General features: G+C 38.0%; 1 protein-coding gene across 7 annotated transcripts in view; it reads right to left on the bottom strand.

The window, feature by feature from the left end:
* The window catches only part of FRY (FRY microtubule binding protein), a 269,947-nt gene that overhangs the window by 153,695 nt on the left and 88,834 nt on the right, over positions 1–27,418 (bottom strand). For 5 of the 7 annotated variants that reach the window (XM_003913738.5, XM_017951077.2, XM_009191743.4 and 2 more), the window contains 7 exons: positions 22,592–22,682; positions 22,289–22,368; positions 22,100–22,180; positions 15,189–15,357; positions 12,055–12,147; positions 11,863–11,961; positions 10,063–10,164 (listed from right to left, as the gene is read on the bottom strand). In XM_003913738.5, coding sequence (XP_003913787.3) covers positions 10,063–10,164; positions 11,863–11,961; positions 12,055–12,147; positions 15,189–15,357; positions 22,100–22,180; positions 22,289–22,368; positions 22,592–22,682 — 715 coding nt within the window. Of the gene's footprint in view, positions 1–10,062; positions 10,165–11,862; positions 11,962–12,054; positions 12,148–15,188; positions 15,358–22,099; positions 22,181–22,288; positions 22,369–22,591; positions 22,683–23,275; positions 23,382–27,418 lie in introns of all 7 variants that reach the window. The other 2 variants (XM_021929371.2, XM_021929372.2) reach the window with 1 other exon arrangement.

Here is a 27,418-nt window from a genome sequence, read left to right as displayed (position 1 = left end):
CATTGCATCATCTGGGACTTACAGGGTATTGGCCTCTCAATGCTCATAGGATAAATCATCCATGAGGAGGCATATAAATGGTGGGACAGAGTAATTCTGGGGAAAGCCATGTCACTTTCTCATTTGCCAAGGTGAGTACTCAAGAGATTATCTTCTCCCTCCAGCCCTAGGGAACCCAAATTCTTTAGCACCAATAGGAGAATCAGTCTGTTCTTTTTATTGTTGATTATGTTCTTTTAAACCCTTATTGTTTTGATTCTCCAACGCCTCCGCCCCATCCCCATCCCATCTGATTACCCTCCGATATTTATTGAGACTAATGTGTACTAGGTACTGTGCTAGAACCTGAGATGTAGAGACAAAAGATAATCCTTTCCCTTAAGATGTTCACAGTCTTTGGTGGATGGGAATCAACTCTACAACAGTACAAAAAACTGGTAGGGACAGAAGCTAGAGGATAGGAAGAAGGGCAACACATGGCAAACTCAAGGAATGGGGTCAGGAAAGGATTCCAGGAGCATATAAAAACTCAGATGACTCACGCCTGTAATCCCAGCACTTTGGGAGGCCGAGGCAGGTGGATCACGAGGTCAGGAGTTCGAGACCAGCCTGGCCAAGATGGTGAAACCTGGTCTCTATTAAAAATACAAAAATTAGCTGGGTGTGGTGGCGGGTGCCTGTAATCCCAGCTACTTGGGAGGCTGAGGCAGAGAACTGCTTGAACCCGGGAAGCAGAGGTTGCAGTGAGACGAGATCACGCCATTGCACTCCAGCCTGGGCGACAGAGCGAGACTCTGTCTCAAAACAACAACAACAACAACAACAACAACAATAACAAACTCAGATGAACCTTAAATCCATTTTTGTCATACTCATTCATAATGCACACACATTTGAGTTACTATGCTGAGCCTGTCACGGTTTGTGGCCCTAGATACTTTGAAAGGTGTAAAAAAACAAAAAAATGTTGGGAGGGGGAGGTTTGTAGGCAGAGGCAAGAGCACATGGAACCTGAGAGAAATGGAGGAGCAACGGGCTCCTGTTTTGGAGCCTGGGAATCCTTTGTATGCTGGTGAAGGGCCACTGCAAGGCCAGGTGAAGGAGCAGTAGCTGGTGAGGCTTGAGAGGAAAGCAGGGGCCACATGAGGCACCTTTCATGAGGAGAACAAGCTCATGATGGTGACAGGCAGCCAATGAGATCAGAGAGACCACAGAGGAAGTCCAATGTCTGCAGCATGGGGAATGGAGCAGAGGCAGGGAGACCAGTTGTGGGCACCCAGGCATTAAAAAATCGGTTAGAGAGGAGAGTGTGGGTTTCATCATCTCGTGGACACTTCATTCCTCCATTCCTTCCTTCTGACTCTCACTCCATTCTTTCAAACAATTTTATAGATTTTATTCACAAAATTTCTCTTGAATTGGACCTCTTATCCATTCTCACTTCCTTTGCTATAGCTCAGGCTCCCAGCACTGTCATCTGGACTGCTGCAGTACCCTCCTAACAGTCTCCCTAAGTCAATCCCTGCCCCGCTGTCTATCTTATACCAATTATAATCCTTTCTATATAGAAATCACAGAATCAGTGGTTTCCCTGGTGCCTGTGGGATCAAGTTAACATTTGTTGGCCTGGCATACCAGACTAGTCAATAGCTGGCTCTAACCTGTCTCTTCTGCCTCCCATCCTGTTACTCTCCCACAAGCTATGTAAACCCTAGCTAGGCCATGTTCATTCTATTTCCATGATAGAAATGCCCTTCCACTCCCATTCCTGAATCTTTCTTTTCTCCCAAGTGAACCCTGTTCATTCTTTATAGTGGGCTTGGATGTCCTCTCCTTTGTGAAGCCTTCTCTGTTCCTCCCTGATGTCTTAAATCCCAGCCCATTAAAACTAATTATTTCCTCCTGAGTGTCCCCTGACTCTCATACATACCTCTAGCATAGCCCTTCAACTCCTTACCTATGTTGGCGGGGGGGGGGGGCGGGGATCTTGTTTAAACATCAGCTCCCACATAAATGATAGATTCTCTGAAAAAAGGGGGCATTATTTACCCCTAAGATCTATTAAAATTTCTGCTTTTCTGCATGGGGTCAATGAATGTTTGCTAACCAGTCTTTCAGTATCTTAACTTTCTGATAGGTCTTTTGCCTTTATGTTACTTGTCTATCTCCATTTATTTAGTCATATGATTCTCTTTTCTTAGTGTAGATAATTTAGGTACTGATTTTTATAGAATTCATAATTGTTTAGAAATGATCTGGGATAAAGTTTATCTTTAAACTGTTACTGAATAAAGATGATCCACATAAATAAATTCTATAGGAAAGGCTATAGTGAGAAATTTTTAGATTTAGGAAAGATAGACTTCATAGTCTTTGTAGTCTAACAACTTTTTAGGGTGGTCATTATTCTAAAAGTCTAAATTTCCATATACATTTAGGTCTGTTCTACATTTCTTTTTGTTCTACTAGTCTTGTGTATTCAAGTATTAATACCACACCATTTTAATTATTCAGGTTTTATAATGTGTTAATATCTAGTATGGCCTACTTTATATAGTCCATTGCTTTTTTTTTTTTTTTTAATTTTTAGTGGTTTCCAAGATTTTCTTGCATGTTTATTCTTCTAGATGAACTTTATAGCTATTTGTTTAGCTTCATGGAGAAAAAAAAAACAACCCTGACTTTTTAGAAGCACACATTTATGTAGAAGGTTTTTTTTTTTGGCCTGTTAAAATAACAGGTAAAATTTGTCAAATGTTTTAGTTACTTAAAGGGGACTTGAAACTAGTAAAGTTGCATTTAAAATATTCGATCATTTAAAAATTTCAAAACTTCTGACTACTCGTCTTCCAACTGGTCCAAATCAGCAGATGCCTATGGTATACTTACATGGTGGTTAAAAGTAGACTCCACACACAGACTGCCTGGGTTTGAATCCATTCTTGCCTTATAATTTATTAGCTGTGTGACCTAGCGAAAGCATTTTAAACTCTCTGGGTCTGATTTTCCCTGTCTGGGAAATGCAGATGATAATCCTACCTCCATCACAGGAATGTATGAAAGTTAAATGAGTTAATGCACATAGGGTACTTAACGCTGTATCTGCCTGTAGTATTATTATGTAGAAGACACCTGCAATCCAGCAGCAAACAAGGGTAATGTAGCCCCTGCCTTTAGGGAGCTTCTCTTCTAGTAGAAACATCTTTTCCTTTGCGAATTTCCTTTTTTAAAATATATGTAACAGTTTATATTTGCATAGCGTATCATTTGAAATTCTTTCATATACATTATCTCTCATTGTGAATCACGATGAGGAAAGCACGTATCATCTCAATTTCACTGTAGACCATAACCGAAACCTCTAGTTTAAGTGATTGACATTAGTGTCTTCTGTGTCAACTTCAACTTCTTTAAAATATTTGATCTGTCCCTCTTGTCTACCATTTTTCTTGCATCTTATTGTGACCAATAGTCTTTCACTCTTAAGAACACTTCTGAGATTATTTTTCCTTCCATAGGCACTGAAAAGCAAAGTGGCAAACTTAGGTTTTAGTCTGTCTGTGGATTATGTACTGTTAATTGGTTTTTAGCATTTCAAGATGATATCACATCATTGCAACCTCCTCCTAAATGGATTTTCTGGCCTCTCTTCCATTCTTGCACAAATGATATTCTTAAAAATACAAACATGTTTTTTTACTTTCCTGCATTTAAAGTCCTGCATTTAAAGACTTAAGTGGCTTCTAGTCACCTACTGGACAATGTCCAAATTTCATAATATGGCACATGAGGGGCCTTTTGTGACCTGGCTCCCTTGTACCACTTCCTGCCTCTGCCTTGTGGTAGGTGAACCTTGCACTGCAACATCCCTTTTGCAATTCCCTGCATGCCTGGAATGCCTTCCTACCCTTGTCTACTTGGAGAACTTAAATTCGATTAGGTGACACCTCCTCTTATTATATTCCCCTGCCCCTCTACTCCTGTCCCAATCCTCTGGAAGGCTACCAAGTGCCCCTGCTCTCTGTTTTCCAGGAAACAGACATCCTTTACTTGAATGTTTCTTACCAGTGAGCTCCAGGCATTCTGATTTGTTCATTTTTGTGTCCTCGGTGACTACCATACAGCAGGTTATATATTAAAAACAAAACCAGAAAGTATTCAAAAACAAAAACAATCTGAGTAGTAGCTGAACAACTTGATGCATAAATTTGTAGATTAATTTGTACAGGACCTACACGAAAGACAAACTTTGCCATGTAGGTGAAGCTAATTTTCATATTATAATGACAGTAATAAATACCTTGCACTTGTATGGAATTTTGGTATTTCAGATGTGCTTTCACGTAACAAGATATCAATTGAAGGATTTTATAAATGAGAGAAGGCCCAATAAATTGCTCAAAGTAAATGACAGTAAACCAGGTTAGTAAACGACAGCCGGGATAGGAATTGACTTATGCTCCAATAAGTACTGTTTTCTCAGAAATTGAAATGTATGTATTAAATGGTGCTTGCTATAGCAGGTATTTTATTTTAATCAATGCTGCACTTATATTAACTCATTTTAATTTTCACAACAATGTATGGCGTAGATTCTAGGCACAGAGAGGTCAAATAACTTACCCAAGGTCACACAGCTGATAAATGACAGTGCTAGAATCTGCACCTAGGCAATCTGGCCTCAGTGGCTTTAAAAGCTTTAAATTTTCCACTTCAACTTAATATTATGTGGAGGCTGCACACACATGCTATTGGTACCTACTCTACTTGAAGACAGCACTTCTTCTTCATCTGTCTTTGTATTTCCTTAGCAGCTAACAGAATAGGTGCTTGATGTATATTTTCAGGATGCAGACATTTCAGCATATGTCTCAAACCACTGATTTCTGTGTCAAAGATACTTGCTTCAAGATCAAAAAACCATTCTTCTGTTGGTATCTGCATCTCCCTTAATTAATTAACCAATAATTAATTAATGGTATGCATTTATTATGGCTCTGAGGTTCACCGATATAATTGTTTAAGAAACAAGAAACTAGCTTCAGAGTAGATCTTCCCTGGACCTGCTGCATCTCACCTCACTGCCAGTCACTGACTTCATGGGATGTGTCAGCCTATCTAATAACATGCCTACTTCCTTTAAATTTTGCTTTTAATTAATTTAGTTAAAACAATTCAGAGTTAATGGTAACAAATGAGGACAAGTGAATTCACTGATAACTTGGCTGGTGATGCAATCAGTGGTATAGACCAATGTTACTCAAGGTCCATCAGGCTGATTATTTGCACCAAGTCACCTGTGCTGCTTATAAATATGCAGATTCCTGGGCTGCACCTTAGATATTCTGAACCAGAACCTCGGAAAGTGGGCTTCAAGAAAGTGCATTTATAACAGGCTTCTGTAGGGATTCTTATGTATGTTAAGGTAAAGACCTAGTGAGATAGATAATTTTAGTCATCTACCAATTTTGTTATACTTAAAATACCTTCTAGTTTTCTCTTCCATTTCAAAGAGAAAGCCATCTAAGTAAATCTATGTCTTTGTTATAATTCTTTGCATATCACAGCCAATACTTTCCATCTTTTTGACATTTCTGATACTTGAATCAATTTACTTTGATTATGATTCACCGGGTTTGATGACTGTATATTATCCAAATAACCTGTTGCTACAGTTTAGGATAATCTCTAAAATTATCATAACAACATTTTAACGGCAATTATTTTTCTATTGAATGGTTGGATAAATAAAGCATTCATGGAAAATAACGTGCTCGTCATCTTATTACTAATTTTTAGGTCCAGTTTATGTGCATTACTGGAATCTTTGAAATGTGTCTCTATTTTGATAGATCTGAAACAGATTTTCTCAAGATTATACAAATGAGATTAACAGTAAAGCAGAATAACTATATCTTGAAAATTAATAATTAAAATAGCTAATACTACACCATTTAAATTTGGTATTTAAAAGAGAAAAGTAGTCATTTTAAAATAAATGCCATATATTTTAATTAATTCAGGCAATGATTGTGGAATCTTTAATATATTACTCAATGTCTCCACTTACAAGATAACATTAATAATCTTACTATTATGTGAAAAGTTGAAAAAAGCATTCAAACTTTATTGCAATTATTACATACAAATATTGAAGTGCTATACACAAGCTTCATCAAATATATTTATGGCAACCACACTCGTTTTGAGATTTTTACTGGAAATCAAATACCCTGCTTGTACCTCCCTTGCCTGCCTTCCCTGAATGCATCATTCTCCATCATAATATCTATTAGGTTTATGATATCTACTAGGTTTATGCTCCTTTAAAGCATAATGTCTATTAGGTTTATAATATCTATTAGGTTTATGCTCCTTTAGAGCAGTTATCATTATCTGTTTTTTTTTTCCTCCTCATGTATTTATTTATTTGCTTGTTGGTCTGTCTCCTCCACTAAATTACAAGGTCTAAGAGACCAGGGAGTGCTACTGTCTTACTCATCACTTACTCCCAGTACCTAGAACTGTGCCTGGTCGACTACTTGTAAAGAATTGTTGGTAACTGACTGAATGGATTTAAGTCCTAGCATAAGTGCTCCCTGAGAAAAAAGGAGTATTCTTTCTCATTCTGTACTTTGGTTTCTCCAACTTTGACACTAAACTGAATCATGTCTAACCTCAGTATTGCTATCTGAGCAAAATATTTAGAAACGCATAAACAACATTCATGAAAGCATAGGGAATACTCAGCGTAGCCTGTGGCGTTGCCATGATACCCACAACAATGTATATGAAGCCCCTGCCACTCGCCTGCTTATAATGTATCTCCAGTGAATGAGGGCTACTGTTATTATTATGGATCATATAATTAATTCACTTCTTAACCTCTGAGGTTTCTTTTCTGTCTTTTTTAAATTATAATTTGGGTCTCATTGGTATATTACATTCATTTTTATAAAATATAAGAAATTTTGAAATTCTCTCAATTCATTTTATTTTGAAGGATAAGAAACTAGCACATAGCTATTATGAACATGATAATTTCATTTTATTTAATTTTTAAATTTTTAACTTTTTTCTCATTTGTAAATGGTGACTCAACATTTTAAAAGTACTATTAAATCAAGTTCACAAAGCATATTTCCTTTTGTCAGAATTAGGTGGTGTATGGTAGATGTGAAGGGAATGCATTTTTTTGGTAGCACAATATGTTCAGATTCTGACATAAAATACATAGAAGAAAAAAGTATTGGTCACCACGGACCAAGAATTCCTGAAAGATGTGAATGTATTAGTGAAAAGGTGCTATACGTTTCTCATCAGTTTATAATGGAATATTACTAATAGATGCTTAAGTTAATTAAGTGGAAATATTAAAGATTTCAAGTCTGTTCTCCCAAAGCAACCTGCTTCTGACCGACTAACGCTGGGAATAAACCAGGGCATCGACATTAAGTGAGTGTTGACCCTGAGAGCTTGTTTACAATGAAAGCGGGCAGGTTTTCATGCTCACGCACACTTCTGCTCTGCTCTGCCATGCTGCCCCTGATGGCTCACCTCTACAGAATACATCAAAGGTGACTACCAAGGTCAGCGTGTGGGATTCAGATGCGAGGTTCACTATCCTAAAGCATCTGTGGCTGAGGAGGGGTAAGGAAGGCAGGGAAGGGTGCAGGAAAGTGCGTGGGGAAAGGTTGATTTGGTGGTCACTTAGGAAATGGCAGAATTGGTTCTAAATCCCATAAAATACTGTAGCAATTCAAGACAAAGAATATCTCTGAAGCTGTGTTAGTTTTTCTCAGGTATTTCTTCCTTACTAAGGACTTAAGAGGAGGTTTGGAAGGTTTTCTGAATATTAGTAACATTTTTTAAATGGTCCCATTCAAATCCCTACTAGGTTTAGTTCTAAATATACGCGATACAATTTTATTTCATTTTTATCTTACCAAGGATCTTTTTATATCTTTTAGCCTTGAGGTAGTTAATTCAAATAGATTATTACCCATAAAATATCACTGCCTTTCTGCCTTACTTTGCCTAATCACTTCTTTCATGATTCGTGGGGTACATGACCTCCACAACTCTCACAGGTATCTCTCTACTCCTACCTTTTACATCCTTCACTGTCTGCATCACGCATTTTGAAACTTCATTACATATCCTCCAATGAAATTCTAAGCTTGTCAAGGACAGGGACTCTATTCTAATCTAGTTTTTACAGAATTGCTTTCGCCCTCCTTCCCACTTTCAGCACTTTCCCTAGCACCTCACACAGTGGACACTACATAAGTCCCTGCTGGACTGAATTCTGGAATGTGGTTCAGTCTCTACAGCATTCACTCTACGTGCTCTTTCTGGCCCTACTGCCTCTTAGAAATCTGAGTGCTTGAAATGTTTGCACAGAGAAATACTGTCAGTGCCCAGGCCTGCTCCTCTCTGGGGCTGTATATAACCCTCGTATTAAATCTTTCTGGTGGGGTTTGACTAGAGCTGTAAGCAACATTCTAACTTTGAAGTAATTAAGTTCCAAAGTAAGATGCTCTGTTATGTTTCAAAAACAAGTTCAGACAAAAAATTGGGGTTTCTGTGGCCACAGCAATAGATTGTCATGAAAAATATTATTGTAATTCCAAACAAAAACTCATACACATTAAACACAGAATATACAGAAAACTGCACTATAAGCACTCTCAATAATCCCCCTCTCTGTTTTCAATAAAGTTACCATTTCCTATCTGTGTAAAATGTAATAGAAAAAAATATTTAATGAACTAACAGCTGGATAACTTAAAAGTGGACCAATTAACAAATGACACTGGGCTACATGTTAAGAGTTATATGGCAGATCCTCAAAACAACAAACAAACAAACAAAAGCAACAAACAACAACAACAACAAAACCTGAAAGTGGCCTTTATATAACACTTGATAACCCTGAAAAGCATTTCATTTTTTCAGAGTACTTAAAAGCCTAACTCTCTATCCACTGCTATTATATTTCACTGCCAATTTGAAGAAAATGAATGATTCTAATCTTGGATTTCACAATCAGCTTTCAGAGCCAGCTCATAGTTGGTGCTTAAAACAGCTCTAATGCAGATTATTGTGTAATTATGGTAAATGCCAAAATAATATAATTAATCTTAACTACACCAAATTAAAGCATCATAGAAAAAAAAAAAGGCAACGTGTATAAGCACATACAAAATTTTATAACTAAGTATATTCTTAAAATTCAAAAGCAGCTAATATCAAACTGGTAAAAGAAATTTAATCACATCTTTGGACACAACCAAGGACAACTGTCAAAAATACATCCTATTTGCACTTATATTAGGGATAGTTTTCATTTCACTGTCTTTTATCAATAGGTTACTAAAACTGAAAGCATATTCACCACTTTTAAGTTATAAAGTCCATTTTAAAGCTAATCATTACAGCTGTTTGAGCCACAGGCACCATGACTTGATTCCTCACGTCACCCAGCACCTGTGCTGCAGGTGTATTGCTGGAAACAGTGAATGCTTAGGACTGACTGCCATGCGGCTTGAACAGGATACCTTCAAGAATTACAAACGACAGTGACAAGGAAGAAGCATTCTCTGTTGCTAGGTCAGTCCTTCCACAGACTGGAGCTTTTGCCCCAGAGACATGCTCCTAGACTGGAGGGGATAGAGGAAGGATGGAAAAGGCATAAGTGAGCTTCTGAGATCAAGGCGCATGCTTCTATTAGCTGAATGTGGCCCTTATTCTATTTTTAAATCATTTAGATAAAATGTGACAATGGATGCATATAAAGGAACATTTAATTCTACTTTTAAAGTGATCCTTGCTAGAACAGATTTATTTTTCCCAAATCTGAAGTGATTTATCTTATTCCTAGTCACTTTCTAAAATTGAGTGTATTTAATAAGAACTGTTATTAATATTTTTTTCATTATTCCACCAGTATAGGACAATTCCCCTGGCAAACATCAGGAGTCACTTCCAGAAGCACATCGACCAGCCTAAAAACTATGTAAATGTTTTAAAAAGATCGTTTTTGAGCTGACAAATACTAACTTTAAGGTTGGACAAGCAGTTGTTGAGGAAAATGTGCCACCTGTTCAGGAACAGCTGCTTCTGACTGACACAGAGCAAACAGGTCACCAAAGGGTACAAGGCCTGAGGAGAAAAGAGAGGAGGTCACAGGATAATTTATATTTCAACAAACCAGGTAACATACATTCTCTGTACCCACTACCTTGCCATCTCCCTCTGGGGCTCTGTGGGCAAGAAACAGGATGCTGCGTAGCACAGCAGTGCCCAGTGGATGCAGGGCACTGGTGTGCATTTCACAGACACTTTCTGATAATGCTGGAGATGGAATAACCAAGAATTATGGATAGCATATAATAAAATGAAATAAGTTTCATATACAATAATGCAGAAATCTGATTCAATGATTTAGACCTTGCTTAAAACCTTTAAAAACAAACTTACCATCTTAGATCACTCTCTTATCTCCAGAAAAAAAAAGCAGGAAGGCACACACATTTTGAAAATGTTATCGGCTTTTTTTCTCATAGACATCTAATAGTTTGTCCCTATCTTAGAGGTAGTTGTCTATATTTTCTTTTGCGTGCAACCTTCTGGTAATTAAGGAAGATTCCTAAAAGAAATGTTATTGCACTGGTAAACTCTACCAAGACAAATTTAACCACAGGAGGAATTTGCTTATGACCGAATAAACAGAGGTGCTACTGTGCTTTTCCTGCCGAACTGGGCCAGCTTCCCACAGCAACTGGAGAAGACAGCAAAGGTAATGAGCAGCTACCCAAAAAATCATACATGCAGAATCCATCACTATTTTGCTAAGCCAGATGTGATAGACCTTTATGATTCCCCCTAAATCAAGGATCGTGAAATAAAAATGTAACTGGCTCATCTGTTAACTTGAATTAACAAGAAACAACTGCCCACAATGCTTAACAGGTCATTAGTTTTTTTGTTTTTTGTTTTTTTTTTTTAATAACTTAGTTTTAAAGGGACTTGGAACTACTACCACCATTGAGTGCAGCTCTAATGCTAGTCAGTAATCTAAAAAATATGCATGCACTTAGTCACAATGACCACAGAACATAGACAAATGAGCAAATTTGTCACCACTATCAGCAAAGCAACCCTAAGTACCTGCTCAAATCATGGTAGGGATGTTCATCCTCTGGAGACGAGCATAAACCATGCCAGTAACCAGATCCCTAAGCAACTTGCTTCCTCCCAACTTTCACATTACAGCTTTTACACCACTTGCCAATTCATAAACCAAAGCTTTATTCACCACAGCGGGTAAAAGGTGGTGGTAACCTAAAAGACTTTTCTATACTGCTCTTCAGTACCAAAACCTTCCCAAGAATTATTTTCTCAGCCTTCAGAGAATCCTTTCTAGGGGCAACTGTATTTCCCAACTCCTTTTCCTGCCTGTTTCCATTTTGATCCTAGTATCCAGATAGGAATTAGCCAGGGCAGGTTCCTGGGGATTGAGAAAAAAACTGTTATTATAAACATTAGCTTTCAGATTGGAAAAAGGTTCTCAGAAATTAAATTAAAAATCAAGTTAGGCCAAATCTTGAAAGTGAACAACAGACTCCTTAGGACGCGAGGGTCATCTGAGGTGACACGGTCTAATCCCCCTACATGAACGTCAATCAATCATGGCCAATACAAAAAGCCAGCTTCAGTTTCAAATGCTGCCTCTTTTTGAGGGAGCTTCAGGTACTTTTCCCATCTATGGAGTCCTTATGATCCTCAAATAGATTCCTGACTAGGAATTTTAGTCTGTGCAGTTTTGTTTGTGTTTTCGATTTTCTCATAGTTACTAACCAAGGAATGCTTCTTTCGAGAAGAAAGTTCCAGCGTGGTGTCATACAGGCTTTCCACAAAATTTCTAAGGCAGGGGACATTTACTTCATTTTTAACAGCCTGAAATAGAGATGCATGTGAATATTATATTAATAAAATTGTTGATTTTGTGATACAATTTGAAGAGTTTTTAGAAATGAAAATGTAACTCACAGCAGCGACTGGAACAAGGATTTCAACAAAAAGCCCAGCCAAGGCATGCTTGATATCTTTGTCTTTAACCTCGAGGAAGTAATGTGCACATTCCTGGGAAGCAGAAAAAGGGTATAGGGAGGGAGAGTAAGTTGAAATGTGCACATAGAATGTATTTAAACAAGTTTCAGTAAGTAGCTCTTAATTCAATCACACATCAACAGAGCATATTCCATGGTCTATTAAAAATCACTGGATTCAAACATTTGTGTTGAAATTTATATGTCTGCAGTAGCCTCAGCGACATTCCGCAAGGCTGGTTTTTTCACTCTTCTATATCAAATCATTATTCTAAAAGGACAAAGCATCTCTAACCAGCAAGCACACATGTATCCACCGAGTCACTGGTTGATTCATTCATTCATTCACTTCCAATACATTTCTACTTATTACTTAGTGTGTGGGGGGCCTTGGGCTCCTGGTTAGCCCTCAAACACAGATCCCCAGGGAAGGCAAACATGAGAAGAGAGGCAGAAGACATCAAACTTATTTTAGGCCCTATGCCTGACAGCCTCAGACACAGAGCTGTTTACTTGTTCGCTCTGACATTTTAGGTGTGTTTATCATTCACATAAGTTTCATAAGCAAGTCAGGAACGCTTCCCTTTCCCACCTTGACAAGGAAACCTTTAGAAGGGTTCCTTAAGAAAGGACACTACTGCCTGTGGACTATTGTCATCGCTAAGGGTGTTCTGGGTTGCTCAAGGACTCATTCTGTAGGAAAGTTGGCCTGTCAACCTTTTTTTTTTTTTAATAAAATGTCAACTTTTTACAAGGAAAGTTGGCAGAATTCTGCCCATCTCTCTCTCCTTCCTGGCCTTATTGGTAGTAACTTATTGTGGTCTATATCAGGTATTGTTTTCATTCAAGAGTCCAGGCAGCCAGACACCACGGCTCAGGCCTGTAATCTTGACACTTTGGGAGGCCAAGGCAGGCAGATCGCTTGGGCCCAGAATTCCAGACCAGCCTGGGCAACATGGCCAAACCCCGTCTCTACAGAAAAATACAAAAATTAGCTGGGCGTGATGGTGGCACCTGTAGTCCCAGCTACTCGGGAGGCTGAGGTGGGAGGATCACTTGTGCCTGGGAGGCGGAGGTTGCAGTGAATCCAGATCATGCCACTGCACTCCAGCCTGGGTGACAGAGTGAGAGACCCTGTCTCAAATTAAAAAAAAAAAAAAAAAAAAAAGAAAGAAAAGAAAGAGTACAAGGCTACATGTAATAACATGTTAATATTGACACTGGCTATTTCCCTTTATTTTCTGTTGCCTTTGGGAAGATTGCCAAAAACAATCCCCAAAGTCCTCATTCTATCAATATCATATTAAGACCTCAGCTCAGGAAAGGCAACACCAGTATGGGAAGTCACTGAAACAGCTTTCCTATACAGACGAGCTCTATAGTTTCCAGAATAGTCATCCTTTTGCTACATTATTTTGCGTAAGTATGTAATACTCTCTCAAGTCTTAATTCATGTATATAGATACAGGAATTATTCATATGAGAGTAGAATAAAAATAATAAAATATTTAACAGTTACTGAGTGTTTGTCATGTGCTAAGAATCCTCAGAACCACTCTCTAAGGTTAGTGTCATTACCATCACCTTGCAGATAAGGCAAGTGAGGATGGGAGGGGTTGAGTGTGACTGGTCAGGTCACAGAGCTGGTAAATGCTAGAGTTTGAATTCAAACCCAAGAAGTTTGATTCATAGCCCCCCCCCACATATATAATAATTTTATTGTGACATAATTTATGTAGTATGCAATTCACCCATTTAACATATACAATTCATTGGCTTTTAGTATAATCACAGCTGTGCATCCATCACTACTGTCAAATTTAGAACCTTTTAATGACACCCAAAGGAAACTCTGTACCCCTCAGCAGCCATCTGCAACCTCCCTATCCACTCTCCATCCCCAGCCCTAGACAACTGTTAATCTACTTTCTGTCTCTATGGATTTGCCTACTCTGGACATTCCATATAAACAGAATAATATAATACATGGCCTTTTGTGTCTGGTTTCATTCACTTAGCATAACATTTTCAAGGTTCATCCATGTTGTGGCATGTATCAGCTTCACTACTTTTTATGGTCAAATAATATTCCATTATAGGGATATACCACATTTTGTCTATCCATTCATCATTTTATAGACATTTGGGTTATTTCCACTTTTTGGCAACTATGAATAATGCTGCTATGAACATTTGTGTTCATGTTTTCGTGTGGACATACATTTTCATTTCTCTTGTGCATATACCTAGGAGTGGAACTGCTGGGTCATATGGTAATTGTAGGTTTTGCTATTTGAGGAACTGCCAGGGTCAGGCTGTTTTCCAAAGTGGCTGTGCCATTTTGTACTCATACCAGCAGTGTGTGAGGTTCAAATTTTTCCACATCTTCACCGAGAATTGTTATATTTTTGATTATAGCCGTCCTTGTGGGTGTAAAATGGTACAGCCTATATTCATAATCCATACATCTAAACCCTCTAGTAAGGTCATCGCCAAATTTAATTTACAACAGCATTTTAAAAATTCCTTCAAATGCCAAAGTTTTGTAAACTCTAAGAGCTGAGTATTCTGTTAAATTCTCCTTAGCAGCAGTTCTTTTGTTATGTACCATGATGGGCACTGGGCAATAAATATCAAACCTGTACTGTTTAGTTGAGTTTTTAAAAATTAAGATTCCTTTTTATAGTAAGAATAAAAGATTTCTTTATTATTTAAAGTCCTCATGCCTGTGAATGTCAATGCAGCCAACCCAATGCTATCAATTTTAAAAAGTGAAAAAAATCAGCTATATTTTATTCATAGAACAATATGTACCAGTGGGTGAAAGAGAAAAAAAGTCAGCAAACAAGCAATCCCACTGTATACTCTCCTCCAAAGAAGATATGAAAGTTGAGAAATGAAAGTATGTGCCTGCAACTGTGCTATTTGGTTACAAAGGACTTCATGAATTATTTAGACAGTAGAATGTTTCTCCGTATTGACAAGTAATTGGGTTTTCATGTTCCAGGTTCATCATCTTGAGGAAGGGAAGTGCTCAGCTTAAGAGCCCCTTAGCTCTCCTGCCTAAGACATTACCTGCATAAACTGAAGAGAGGCCTCAAAATCCTCCACTGGATACATCTTAATTCGAAAGAATTTCATCCCCATTATTAAGCTGATAATGCTTTGAACCACATATGGGCTCTGCTCTTTGTGCCGTAATTCTTTTAGCTCCGCCATAAATTTCTTCTTTACAGCAGGGAATCTAAGAAGACAACATAAGCGGTTTATCAAATCATGGGTAGGAAAGTCCCTGTAATGGGGGCCTCCAGCATCTGGGAGTGATTGAGCAGAGCAACGGAATCCTTCAAATCAGTTGAAGTACGACAGCCATGATTTTGTGAGGATCTGATGTTTGGGATTTAGCAAAGGATCCATTTTTTCTTCTCCTTGATGCTCAACATCTCCATCAGGCGAGGGGGCAGATCCCGGGTTATTTAGACCCTCTCAAAATGGTCTAGCTCTTGAATTGAGCATCACAAAGAGCCCCATTTCCTCAGGCTTGGCCATTTTCAACATAGTTGCAGACCCCAGAGCCTGAAGTATCAAATAGTAAGTCTATGAGCAATAACGTACTAGGTTAGTGATTTCTGACAGTGACAGCAAATGATTTAAGGATTTGTATTCCAAACAATGCCAAGTATTCCTGTATCTATTTCTAAAGTTTTCTGTTATTATTTCCTTTATAGTTTTAGGATAATGATTATCTAAAAATATATATTTAGGGTTAAAAAATCTAGTAATGGGAGGCTGGGCGCAGTGGCTCTCATCTGTATATAATCCCATCAATTTGGGAGGCCGATGCAGGTGGATCACCTGAGGTCAGGAGTTCGAGACCAGCCTGACCAATATGATGAAACCCCATCTCTACTAAAAATACAAAAATCAGCTGGGTGTGGTGGCACGTGCCTGTAATCCCAGTTACTTGGGAGGCTGAGACAGGAGAATCACTTGAACCCGGGAGGCAGAGGCTGCAATGAGCTCAGATTGCACTGTTGCACTCTAGCGTGGGCAACAAGAGCGAAACTATGTCTCAAAAAAAAAAAAAAAAAAATCTAGTAATGGGAAAATTTAAATTATATCTAAAAGGTAAAGATGAATGGGCTGTCTATTATATTCATGGAATTTTACAATTATATCTGGTAAATGCAAAACAAACAAAAAGACACAGTCCAGTCCCTATCCTCAGAGTATTTGTATTCGAAAGTAAAATACTACTAATTATAACAACAATATTATCATCCAGGTTTGAAAAAAGAATAGATCTTAAAGCTAAGAGGAATCAGAGGCAGATCTTCAAAGGTACCTAAGAGTACAGAAATGTACACATAAAAATTGTCCAAACCACTAAGTCTGAGACAGCTGGTTTGGCTATTCACCAAACACACACACACACACACACACACACACACAGTCTAAGATTTACTGTATTTTGTTTTCTGAGACTATTAGCCTGAGGTTCCATGAAAAATTAGAAGCAAGCCATGATTAAAAAGGGTAATTGTGGCTGGGCGCGGTGGCTCAAGCCTGTAATCCCAGCACCTTGGGAGGCCGAAGTGGGTGGATTACCTGAGGTCAGGAGTTTGAGACCAGCCTGACCAACATGGTGAAACCCTGTCTCTACCAAAAACACAAAAATTAGCTGGGCGTGGTGGTGTGCACGAGGCTGAGGCTGGAAAATCGCTTGAACCTGGGAGGCAGAGCTTGCAGTGAGCCAAGATTGTGCCACTGCACTCCAGCCTGGGTGACAGAGCAAGACTCTATCTCAAACACACACACACACAAAAAGGTGGTCGGGGGGTGGTAATTGTGATTATAGAAATGAAAAGTGAACTAATAGAGTCCTGGAAGTTTGGAATAATTCTTGAGACCTTAAAGTAGAAATTTCAGGACAAACAAAGTAGGCAGTAAACACATAGACATTGTTTAACCAAAGGCAGTACAGAGGCTGGTGGTTGGCAAGTGGGGTGTGAGGGGATTCTCAAGTGCTGGCAGTTTTCTAGTTCTTGGCTTAGGTGGAGAGGTAACATGGTGTCCATTTTATAATAAATTTGTTTAACTGCCTTATGGATTTTCGCCTATGTTTGCTACATGTATTTCTTAATAAAAAAGATTTTTAAAAGGCAATAGAACAGAAAACATAAATAGCTTCAAGAAGATTTAGACAATTTATGAATGAGATATTCACTAATGGGTTGTTAGCATCGCTAAGAATATTTCAGGGTATATTCCTAATCTTCGGTGGCATTTTGTGGACTTCTACAAAATATCCAATTTCAAGACAGCATCCCAAACTGGCCCCTTCTGACATTTAAATAATACTATTAGAATATGGTAGAAAATATTAGTTACGTTTTCTCTATAAGTAAAATTTCATGGAGATTAACTGCAAAATGGTATATTAATTTTTCAGATTAGGAAATTAGCAAAAATTAAAATAGAAACTTTATTAAATTTACAAAAATCTATTTGGCATCAGCACGTTCTATGGTCCTACTGCAGACCTACTGTTAGGGCTGAATTGTGTGCCCCTCAAATTCATACATTGAAGTCTGAACCTTCTGAGATTGGAATGTGACTGTATTTGGGCATAGGGCCTATAAAAAGGTATTTAACTTAAAACAAAGTTATTATCATAAAATGGACACCATGTAACCTCTCCAGCTAAGTTATTACATTAAAATGAAGTTATATCTCTGTGTGTGTCTCTGTACTTGTCTCCCCTTCTTATAAGGACATCAACATGACTAGGAGATGAGTATAGGGACACACACACAGAGAAGACCACACAGGGAGAAAATGGCCACATACAAGCCAAGGAGAGAGGTCTCAGAAGGAATCAACCCTGCTAACACCTTGAGCTTGGACTTCAACTCCAGAACTGTGGGAAATAAATTTCGGTTGTTTAAGCCAATTAGTCTGCAGTACTTTGTTATGGCAGCTTAAGCAGAATAACATACCTATTCAATCAGTAATTCTGGGGATGAAGTCCAATAATTTGTGTTTAATAAGCTTTACAGGTGTTTCTGATGTGAAAAAGTTTGAGAAACACTGGTATAGACTAAGAATAACAATAACAAGATATATCTGTAAGTGGTTTTACATTTTAAATGATTACACCATTTCACATTTTGATCCTTAACAATCCAGTGAATTAGGCAGTGAATGCATTTCCAATTAATAAATAAAGAAACAAACTGGAAGACCACAGTGGCAAAGAAGAGACTCAAACCCAGGGCTTCTGATACAAATTCCAGGAATTTCCACTAAACCGCAGCTGTCTTAGACAGTGGTAACTGTGACATGTAGTCTCTGCCCTCTCTAGAATAGTTTATAGTTTAGTTAGGAAGATAAAACAAGGTAGCACTGACCATGAGCCATGTGAATCGCATACCAGGGGCCTACTATGTGTTAGCACCTGCTGGACACTGTCCAGACCTTTCTGATCTGCAGGGAGGTCAGATGCACCAGGTTCCATCACTTTCTCATATTTCACACTGACTATTTGGTGAACAATACACTTAAAGAGGCTTCAGGGCATCAGAGAATGAAGGGGCTCTTCTCAGCTGCGTAATTAATTAGAGAGGATTTCAGAGGAGATTTGAGTTGGGGTAAAGGTGAGCAGAGGATATTCGGTAGAGATGGATAAAAGGTAGGAAGCAGAAATGACCATGGTCAAGCAATGGAAGTGATACTTTCAATCGAGATTATAAAAATGCAATAACTCCAAACTGAATTTTAAAAAATTGTATTTCTGTTCAAATTATTTCCAGATACCAAAATAACTATGGTTTTTGTTTTGAAATGTATGAGTTTAGAGAGAAAAATATTAGAGTTATATAGTTTTAAAGATGACATGATACTAAGGAAAGTTTGTTTTCCAGTTTGAATCCATGACTAAAACAAGGAAAGATAGAAAAAGGCAAGTTATTTGCATAATTCACTATTTCAATATTCTCATGAGTTAGTGGCTAAAAGTTTATTTATTTATCATTTAAAAATAAATATGGCTATCTTTTACTTTTTTTTTTTTTCTGAGACAGAATCTTGCTCTGTCACCCAGGCTGGAGTGCAGTGGCACAATCTTGGCTCACTACAACCTCCGCCTCCCGGCTTCCAGTGATTCTCCTGTCTCAGCCTCCCAAGTAGCTGGGACTACGGGCGCGTGCCACCACTACCAGCTAATATTTTTTGGATTTGTAGTAGAGGCGGGGTTTCACCGTGTTAGCCAGGATGGTCTCGATTTCCTCGTGATCTGCCCGCCTCGGCCTCCCAAAGTGCTGGAATAACAGGCGTGAGCCACCACGCCCAGCCTATTTTTACTTTTAAAAGTCCCAAATGACATAAACATGTTATTTAGCACAAAAGCAATCCAAAAATCTCTTTGTATTTAAAATCTATTTTCTCTTAAAATGACTTTAAGAAAAAAATATTTCAATGATCTTTCCTTTAGTATTGCCTATTTAGTATTGTATTTAGTAAATACTGTAACTCAATGATTACTCAGTCTTCGGTATACTATAAAATTCACATAAATATAAAATTCTGCTTTAAAATGTATAGCACATATTACAAAAATGAGTAAATGAACATGTAAAGATAATATCACATAAAGAGAAAGCATTTAGTAACATCTATGATTCTTAGATGAAGTATTATTACTATTTAAATGAATCTACCAGATTTTGGTGAAAGCACTTAAATTTGTTTTAACTGACTTTGAAAAAGTCAATATTATGTGTGAATAACACTTATTATCAAAATTTTTTCCCTAAATGACAAGAACTAAACAGCATCATCACTAGTAAGACTAAAAATAGTGATTCTGCTAAAATTGAAATTCCAAAGTAAGTACTAATAGCTAAAGTCATAATCAGGAAAATATTTAATAAGCATTATCATTGGGAACAAGACATATAACCTAAAATTAGAATTATTACATTACTCAACTTTTTTTTTAAAGATAATCACACTGTACTAGATAAGCATACATTCTTTTTCCCACTCTGAGAATGAAGGAAACGGTACTTCTTCTAAGGTAACAATAAAGTAATGGTCCTGGTGTACTTATGAGAAAGAAGTAATGTCATAATTCGTGGTATGATACTAGTTTAAGTTTATACCATCTATCCATCAAGGTTAACTACATATTGACTAGTTGAGAACACATCAACAGCTATTTGAGTCTCTGTTTACTACAAGAGCAGACTGGTCAAACGTTTCCCTAGAGACTGGAAAGTACTGGAGCACTGTCCAAATGGAGGCATTTCTTACACCCTACTACCGCAGAATAGGGACAAATACTGACATCACGAAAATAAAAAAAGCCACCTTTAGCAAGCAAACACTGGCTTGGTGGACCATAAGTTTTACCTAAAAAGGAAATTCCTACAGGCTTAGAATATTGCTTAGTTATGACAATGTTTCTCAACTTATTCACAACCAACTCAGAATCACAGAGCTAAGGAAGGTCATTTGACAGTAACCAATATTATTGTTAGGCATAATTCACAAAAACTAAGGAAAACACAAAGTCACTTTTGGCATACTAAAGTTTCCAAATGACAGTTGAAAATTTATGTTGAGATTTTCAGGGTTTGACAAATCAGCAAATATACATGTTAATACCTCATTTTTCCCAATCTTTTCTAGAAATGAGGTAGATACACATGATTCGCCAGATAACTACAGCCTGTTCATTTAAAATGCTAATGCTTTCATTACTCAATTGCAATGGAAATATCTCCAAAATGCATTACACTTTTTTTTCTTAATGATTCATGAACCACAATTATTTTAATAGGCTATAAAACTACCATATAGCCTCATGCTAAATGGCCCAGATAACTCTATTGTTTAATTCTTATGTATGCTTTGGCCAGTTTCTTTCCTTTCTGTTGCCACCAGCCGTTGAGTTTTATTTCTCAATGGCATCCATGTAACATCCTCTGGAAGTTCCCTTTCCTCCTTTGAACACTGATGTGTTATATATTTAAAAAAAAAAATGTAGTCAGGATGAGTAGAGAAACTGGATTAGATTAAATAAATTATGCCAAGAAGTTAAGAGGGTCTATTTCCTGAGTTCTTATCTATGTTTTGGCTAGGTAAGATTGCTAAGTGCTTTTTAAAATTTTAGTTTTTTTGATAAATTGCGTATTTCCATGCTACTACGTTACGAAATTCAATCCCTTGAAGATAAAAATCTCTTTCTGAGGAAGGATTGCATTTCACAAGGATTGGATCATCACTGTTGCTTCAAGCTGGCCTCCTGGCATGAATTCACATTATGTCTCTGGTTCATTTTGCCTAACTTAGGCATTCGGGATCTTGCCTGATTTGCCTCAGGGGTGGACAAAACGAAGAAGGGTAAGTAGGGTGTGACATCACTTTTGGAAGAGGTATATTGTTGCTAATAGTTTAGTGCAATTTTGTTCTTGCCTGCTAAGTAGTGCTATGGGGCCAGATAAATTTAGCAATGAGAATTTCCCCTCTGACTTGTTTCCATGACAGAGTCTGGGACATTTTTAGCTCAGCTGAATTAAGTAAGGTCTATAGTAAAGGGGACATTCTAGAATGGAATTTTCCCACTGATAGATGATATATCGTAACCACCCACTCATGGGCTAGAGAAAACAGAACTTTCAAAAGTGATAAACTTCCTTGGAATATTTAGGCAGAGAGAAATGTAAGCTGGTCAGCCCATTTCTTTGATGCAACAGTCTGAAACCCATGGACTCTGGGTAGGATCTGGCCCAAGTGCCAAGTAAAAAAGATAATTTGGTACCTGTCTTGGAAGAGCTTTCTAGTCAGTTTCAGAGATGGGGCACACATGTCAAAGAGCCCTACCTAGTTCCTCGTAAGCTCAACCCCAACTTCCCTAAATCAAGGCTGGGAGGACAGTGAAAGCACGCATGTTCTCATGGTAAAGGGTTCTGGCATTCACTTACTTGGCTTGTGCCAACACTCCAATGACTTCTGCATACAGGTCTGCCACAATATGCATATTGCCAGTGTTGGGACCAAGGTACCTAAGTAGGGTATAATTAGACAAGTTAGGGATCCCTGGTCATCTGAAAAAAGCAAACCACTGATTTAGTTTTAAATACCAACTTCAACATTCTAAGAAATCACCTTACCCTTCTTTGTATTTAAAGTGCTTGAAAGCCAAGTTAATAACATCATGTATTAAACTGTCTATTACAGGATGAAGTGGAATCTGAAAAAAAAAGGTGGTTCTTAACTCAGAAGGGAATATTAAAGAACAAATCAATAACAGTACTTCCAATAATGATATATGACAATCAATAGCAATCAATAAACATAATTCACATAACTCAGTATTTGGAATTCATAATTTTAAAAACTTAAGACTTTTACAACCTAAGCAGTTTTTAGATCAATAAATATTATCTAAAAGTAACAATAAATTAATCACCTACCTGTTTCAAAACTTCTATTAATACTAAAGAGAAAATAAAATCAATGGCGAGGTCCCGTCTTTCCATTAAATAATCTCGCTGTTGTTCATCACTGTAAAATTTAAAATATTTACATTAAAGCACACTGAAGGTATTCTCAGAGTAATATAATTCATCAAAAATCTAGGACTCCTCCCGAAAGAGACTGCAAAACCCATTTTTTAAATTACGTAATTGTACTGGTAGATAGATGTTAATGTTGGCCAGGTGGAGTGGCTCACGCCTGTAATCCCAGCACTTTGGGAGGCTGAGGTGGGTGGATCACCTGAAGTCAGGAGTTTGAGAACACCCTGGCCCACATGGTGAAACACTGTCCCTACTAAAAATACAACAATTAGCCAAGCTTGGTGGCCCATGCCTGTAATCCCAGCTACTTGAGAGGGTGAAGCAGGAGAATTGCTTGAACCCGGGAGACAGAGGTTGCAGTGAGTTGAGATCACGCCACTGCAGTCCAGCCTGGGTGACAGAGTGAGACTCCATCTCAAAACAACAACAACAACAACAACAAAAACACGTTAATGCTCTTTCTAGTCTCTGTGTGCTGCAGTGGACAAACACTGGATTTGAAGTCGGAATATTTGAATTCAAATTTAAAATTTTCAGTGATGTTAACTTGAGTAGCTATTTGTGAGTCCATCACCTCACCTTGTGGTCTTTTCTAAGGTAGCATTCAACTCAGCAATTCTACCATCTGTAGAATGAGACAGGCTACCATACCAGAGGTGGACACTGAAAGATCTCGTGAAAGGAGCTAAACAATGTAAGGAAACAAGAAGGAAATAATATGATCACTAATTTGAGCAGGACGGCAGGGGTGAAGAGGATCGGCTTTTTTTCTTTTCTTTCCCTGTCCCTTTTCTCTTACATCTTTGCCACCTGAGACTTAGTGAAAGGAGGAATGAAGAAGTGAAGGGGTGGTGAGAGAGAAGAGTAAAAGGCAGAAGGAAGAAGAGGTAGGAGGAGCAAAGCAGTCATTTGTGCTTATTTGAAAGTTAGAAGCATGGTGTTTTGGTGACTATGGCCTTATAGTGTAATTTGAAATCAGGTAGTGTGATGCCTCCAGATTTGTTCTTTTTGCTTAGTCTTGCTTTGGCTATGCGGGCTCTTTTTTGGTTCCATATGAATTTTAGAATTGTTTTTTCTAATTCTGTGAAGAATGATGGTGGTATTTTGATGGGGATTGCACTGAATTTATAGATTGCTTATGGCAGTATGGTCATTTTCACAATATTGATTCTACCTATCCATGAGCATGGGATGTGTTTCCATTTGTTTGTGTCGTCTGTGATTTATTTCAGCAGTGTTTTGCAGTTTTCCTTGTAGAGGTCTTTCGACTCCTTGGTTAGGTATATTCTTAAGTATTTTATTTTTATTTTTATTTTGCAGCTATTGTAAAAGGGGTTGGGTTCTTGATTTGATTCTCCGCTTGGTCCCTGTTAGTGTATAGAAGAGCTACTGATTTGTGTACATTAATCTTGTATCTGGAAACTTTGCTGAATTCTTTTATCAGTTCTAGGAGCTTTCTGGAGGAGTCCTTAGGGTTTTCAAGGGAAATGATCATATTGTTAGCAAACAGTGACAGTTTGACTTCCTCTTTACCTATATGGATGCCCTTTATTTTGCTCTGGCTAGGCCTTCTAGTACTATGTTAAAGAAGAGTGCTGAGAGTGGGTATTCTTGTCTTGCTCCAGTTCTCAGAGGGAATGCTCTCAACTTTTCCCCATTCAGTATTATGTTGGCTATGGGTTTGTCATAGATGGCTTTTATTACATTAAGTGTGTCCCTCGTATGCTGATTTTGCTGAGAGTTTTAATCATGCAGGGATGCTGGATTTTGTCTAATGCTTTTTCTGCATCTACTGAGATGATCATGTGATTTTTGTTTTTAATTCTGTTTATGTGGTGTTTACAGCTAACCAATCTTCAACAAAACAAACAAAAACATAAAGTAGGGAAAGGACACCCTTTTCAACAAATGGTGCTGGGATAATTGGCTAGCCACCTGTAGGAGAATGAAACTGGATCCTCATCTCTCACCTTATACAAAAATCAACTCAAAATGGATTATGGACTTAAACCTAAGACCTGAAACTACAAAAAATTCTAGAAGATAACATTGGAAAAACCCTTCTAGACATTGACTTAGGCAAGGATTTCATGACCCGAAACCCAAAAGCAAATGCAATAAAAACAAAGATAAATATCTGGGACCTAATTAAACTAAAGAGCTTTTGCATGGCAAAAGGAACAGTCAGCAGAGTAAACAGGGAACCCACAGAGTGGGAGAAAGTCTTCACGATCTATACATCTGACAAAGGACTAATACCTAGATTCTAAAATGAATGCCAACAAAACAGTAAGAAAAAAACAACCCCACCAAAAAGTGGGCTAAGGACATGAATAGACAGTTCTCAGAAGAAGATATACAAATGGCCAACAAACATGAAAAAATGCTCAACATCACTAATGATCAGGGAAATGCAAATCAAAACCACAATGCCATACCATCTCACTCTTGCAAGAATGGCCATAATAAAACAAAAATAAAAAAAACAGTAGATGTTGGCGTGGATGTAGTGAACAGGGAACACTTCTACAGTGCTGGTGGGAATGTAAACTAGTATAGCTGCTATGGAAAACAGTGTGGAGATTCCATAAAGAACTAAAAGTAGAACTACCATTTGATCCAGCAGTCCCACTACAGGGTATCTACCCAGAGAAAAAGAAGTCACGATTCGAAAAAGATACTTGCACATGCATGTTTATAGTGGCACAAATCATGATAGCAAAATCGTAAACCAACCTAAATGCCCATCGATCAATAAGTGGATAAAGAAACTCTGGTGTGTATATATGTATGTGTGTGTATATATATATATACACACACACACACATACACACACACACACACACACGAGATAAAATACTATGCAGCCATAAAAAGGAATGAATTAACAGCATTTGCAGTGACCTGGATGAGATTGGAGACTATTATTCTAAGTTAAGTAACTCAGGAATGGAAAACCAAACATATGTTCCCACTGCTATGTGGGAGCTAAGCTATGAGTATGCAAAGGCATCAGAATGATACTCTGGGGGTCAGGCATGGTGGCTCATGCCTATAATCCCAGCACTTTGGGAGGCCAAGGTGGGTGGATCATGAGGTCTGGAATTCAAGACTAGCCTGGCCAACATAGTGAAACCCCGTCTCTACTAAAAATACAAAAATTAGCCAGGCACAGTGGTGCGTGCCTGTAGTCCCAGCAACTCGGGAGGCTGAGGCAGGAGAATCGCTTGAACCTGGGAGGCGGAGGTTGCAGTGAGCTGAGATCATGCCATTGCACTCCAGCCTGGGTGACAGAGTGAGACTCCGTCTCAAACAAACAAACAAACAAAAAAGAATGATACAATGGACTTTGGGGACTTGGGGGGAAGAGTGGGAGGGGAGTGAGGGATAAAAGACTACAAATATGGTGTAGTGTATACTGCTCAGGTGATGGGTGCACCAAAATCTCACAAATAACCACTAAAGAACTTACTCATGTAATCAAATACCACCTGTACCCCAATAACTTAGGGAAAAATAAGTAAATTTTTAAAAAAGTTAGAAGCAAAATCAGCACTGTCAGAAGAACAGCAAGGCAGCCCCTCTACCCCATTTTCTGCTTGACTAACACACTGATTGAGGGCTCATCTGGAATTGAACAAAGGCAGATGAAATTACTGCTGGGCTCCTTGGTACAAGAAGTGGCCCAGAGCTCTGACTCTGGTGTGGAACAGTCTGGCATAAAATCATCCCTCTTCTATTTATCGACAGTTTCTCCATCCACAAAATGTGAGTAATAGTACTTACATAATCGTTTGGGAAGATAAAACACGTAAAGTGTTTAGCATAATTTCCCAAACACATAAATGCGCAATAGTGTATATTAAATAAAACCAATGAGGAGGGATGACAGGATTTAGACTTGCCAGGAGGATATTTTCAAAATAAATCAAGACTATTTTAAATCTGGAATGTTTTTCTCCTTAGTCAAAAGGGAATAAGAAGAAAATAATGTGATATTTAAGATATAAAGAAGACCTTCCGGAGTGCTCTGTAACTTTGAGCAAGTCAAATTAAGGTTGGTGGATGGTAGAACGGTTAAGAAGGAACTCGCATCTTTATCTTTCAAGGGGTAAATGTATCAACAGAGTAGGAACTCATTCTTTCAGGATCATTTCTTAACAGCCCTGCCAGGAGGAAGAACCATGAATAAAACCATCTATGTAAAGTCCTTGAAGACCCACTGGAACTAGAAAGTGGCACTGCCAGCTGGGGGAAAGGAAAACCTACGCAGCTGCATTAAAAAGGAGGGCACTCAGAAATCAGGCTTTATACCCATTATATTACAGAATAAGGAGACAGAAAGTTGGAAAGACCAAAAGGAAGGAGAACTCCCACAGATGACCGCAGCAGTCGAGAGAGTATTTTTGTGCTGGATGATAAGGGTCTTCACAAGGGGCCAGAGGAACCTGAGAAAGTAGCAGTTCTTGGCAGAAAAAAAAAATTTAGACCTTCGATTCTATTTTATTTAATAAGCCAAATTATCTTTTCAAAGTAAGACATACACATTTCTAATAATGAATTCAACTTTATTGCTGGTTTGCAGTCTAACTGCCAGGAGCCAGAGGCATTTGACAAATTTACTTGGCAGTCCAAATGTTGATATTGTACTAATCTTAGAAATCACAACCCAATGTGCATCCCTGACATTTGACTATTTTCAGTAGTTTATGCTCCTCCTTT

Source organism: Papio anubis, chromosome 15, assembly GCF_008728515.1.
Source record: "Papio anubis isolate 15944 chromosome 15, Panubis1.0, whole genome shotgun sequence".
In the NCBI taxonomy this organism is placed as follows: Eukaryota; Metazoa; Chordata; class Mammalia; order Primates; family Cercopithecidae; genus Papio; species Papio anubis.
This window is presented reverse-complemented; position numbering and strand designations above follow the sequence as displayed.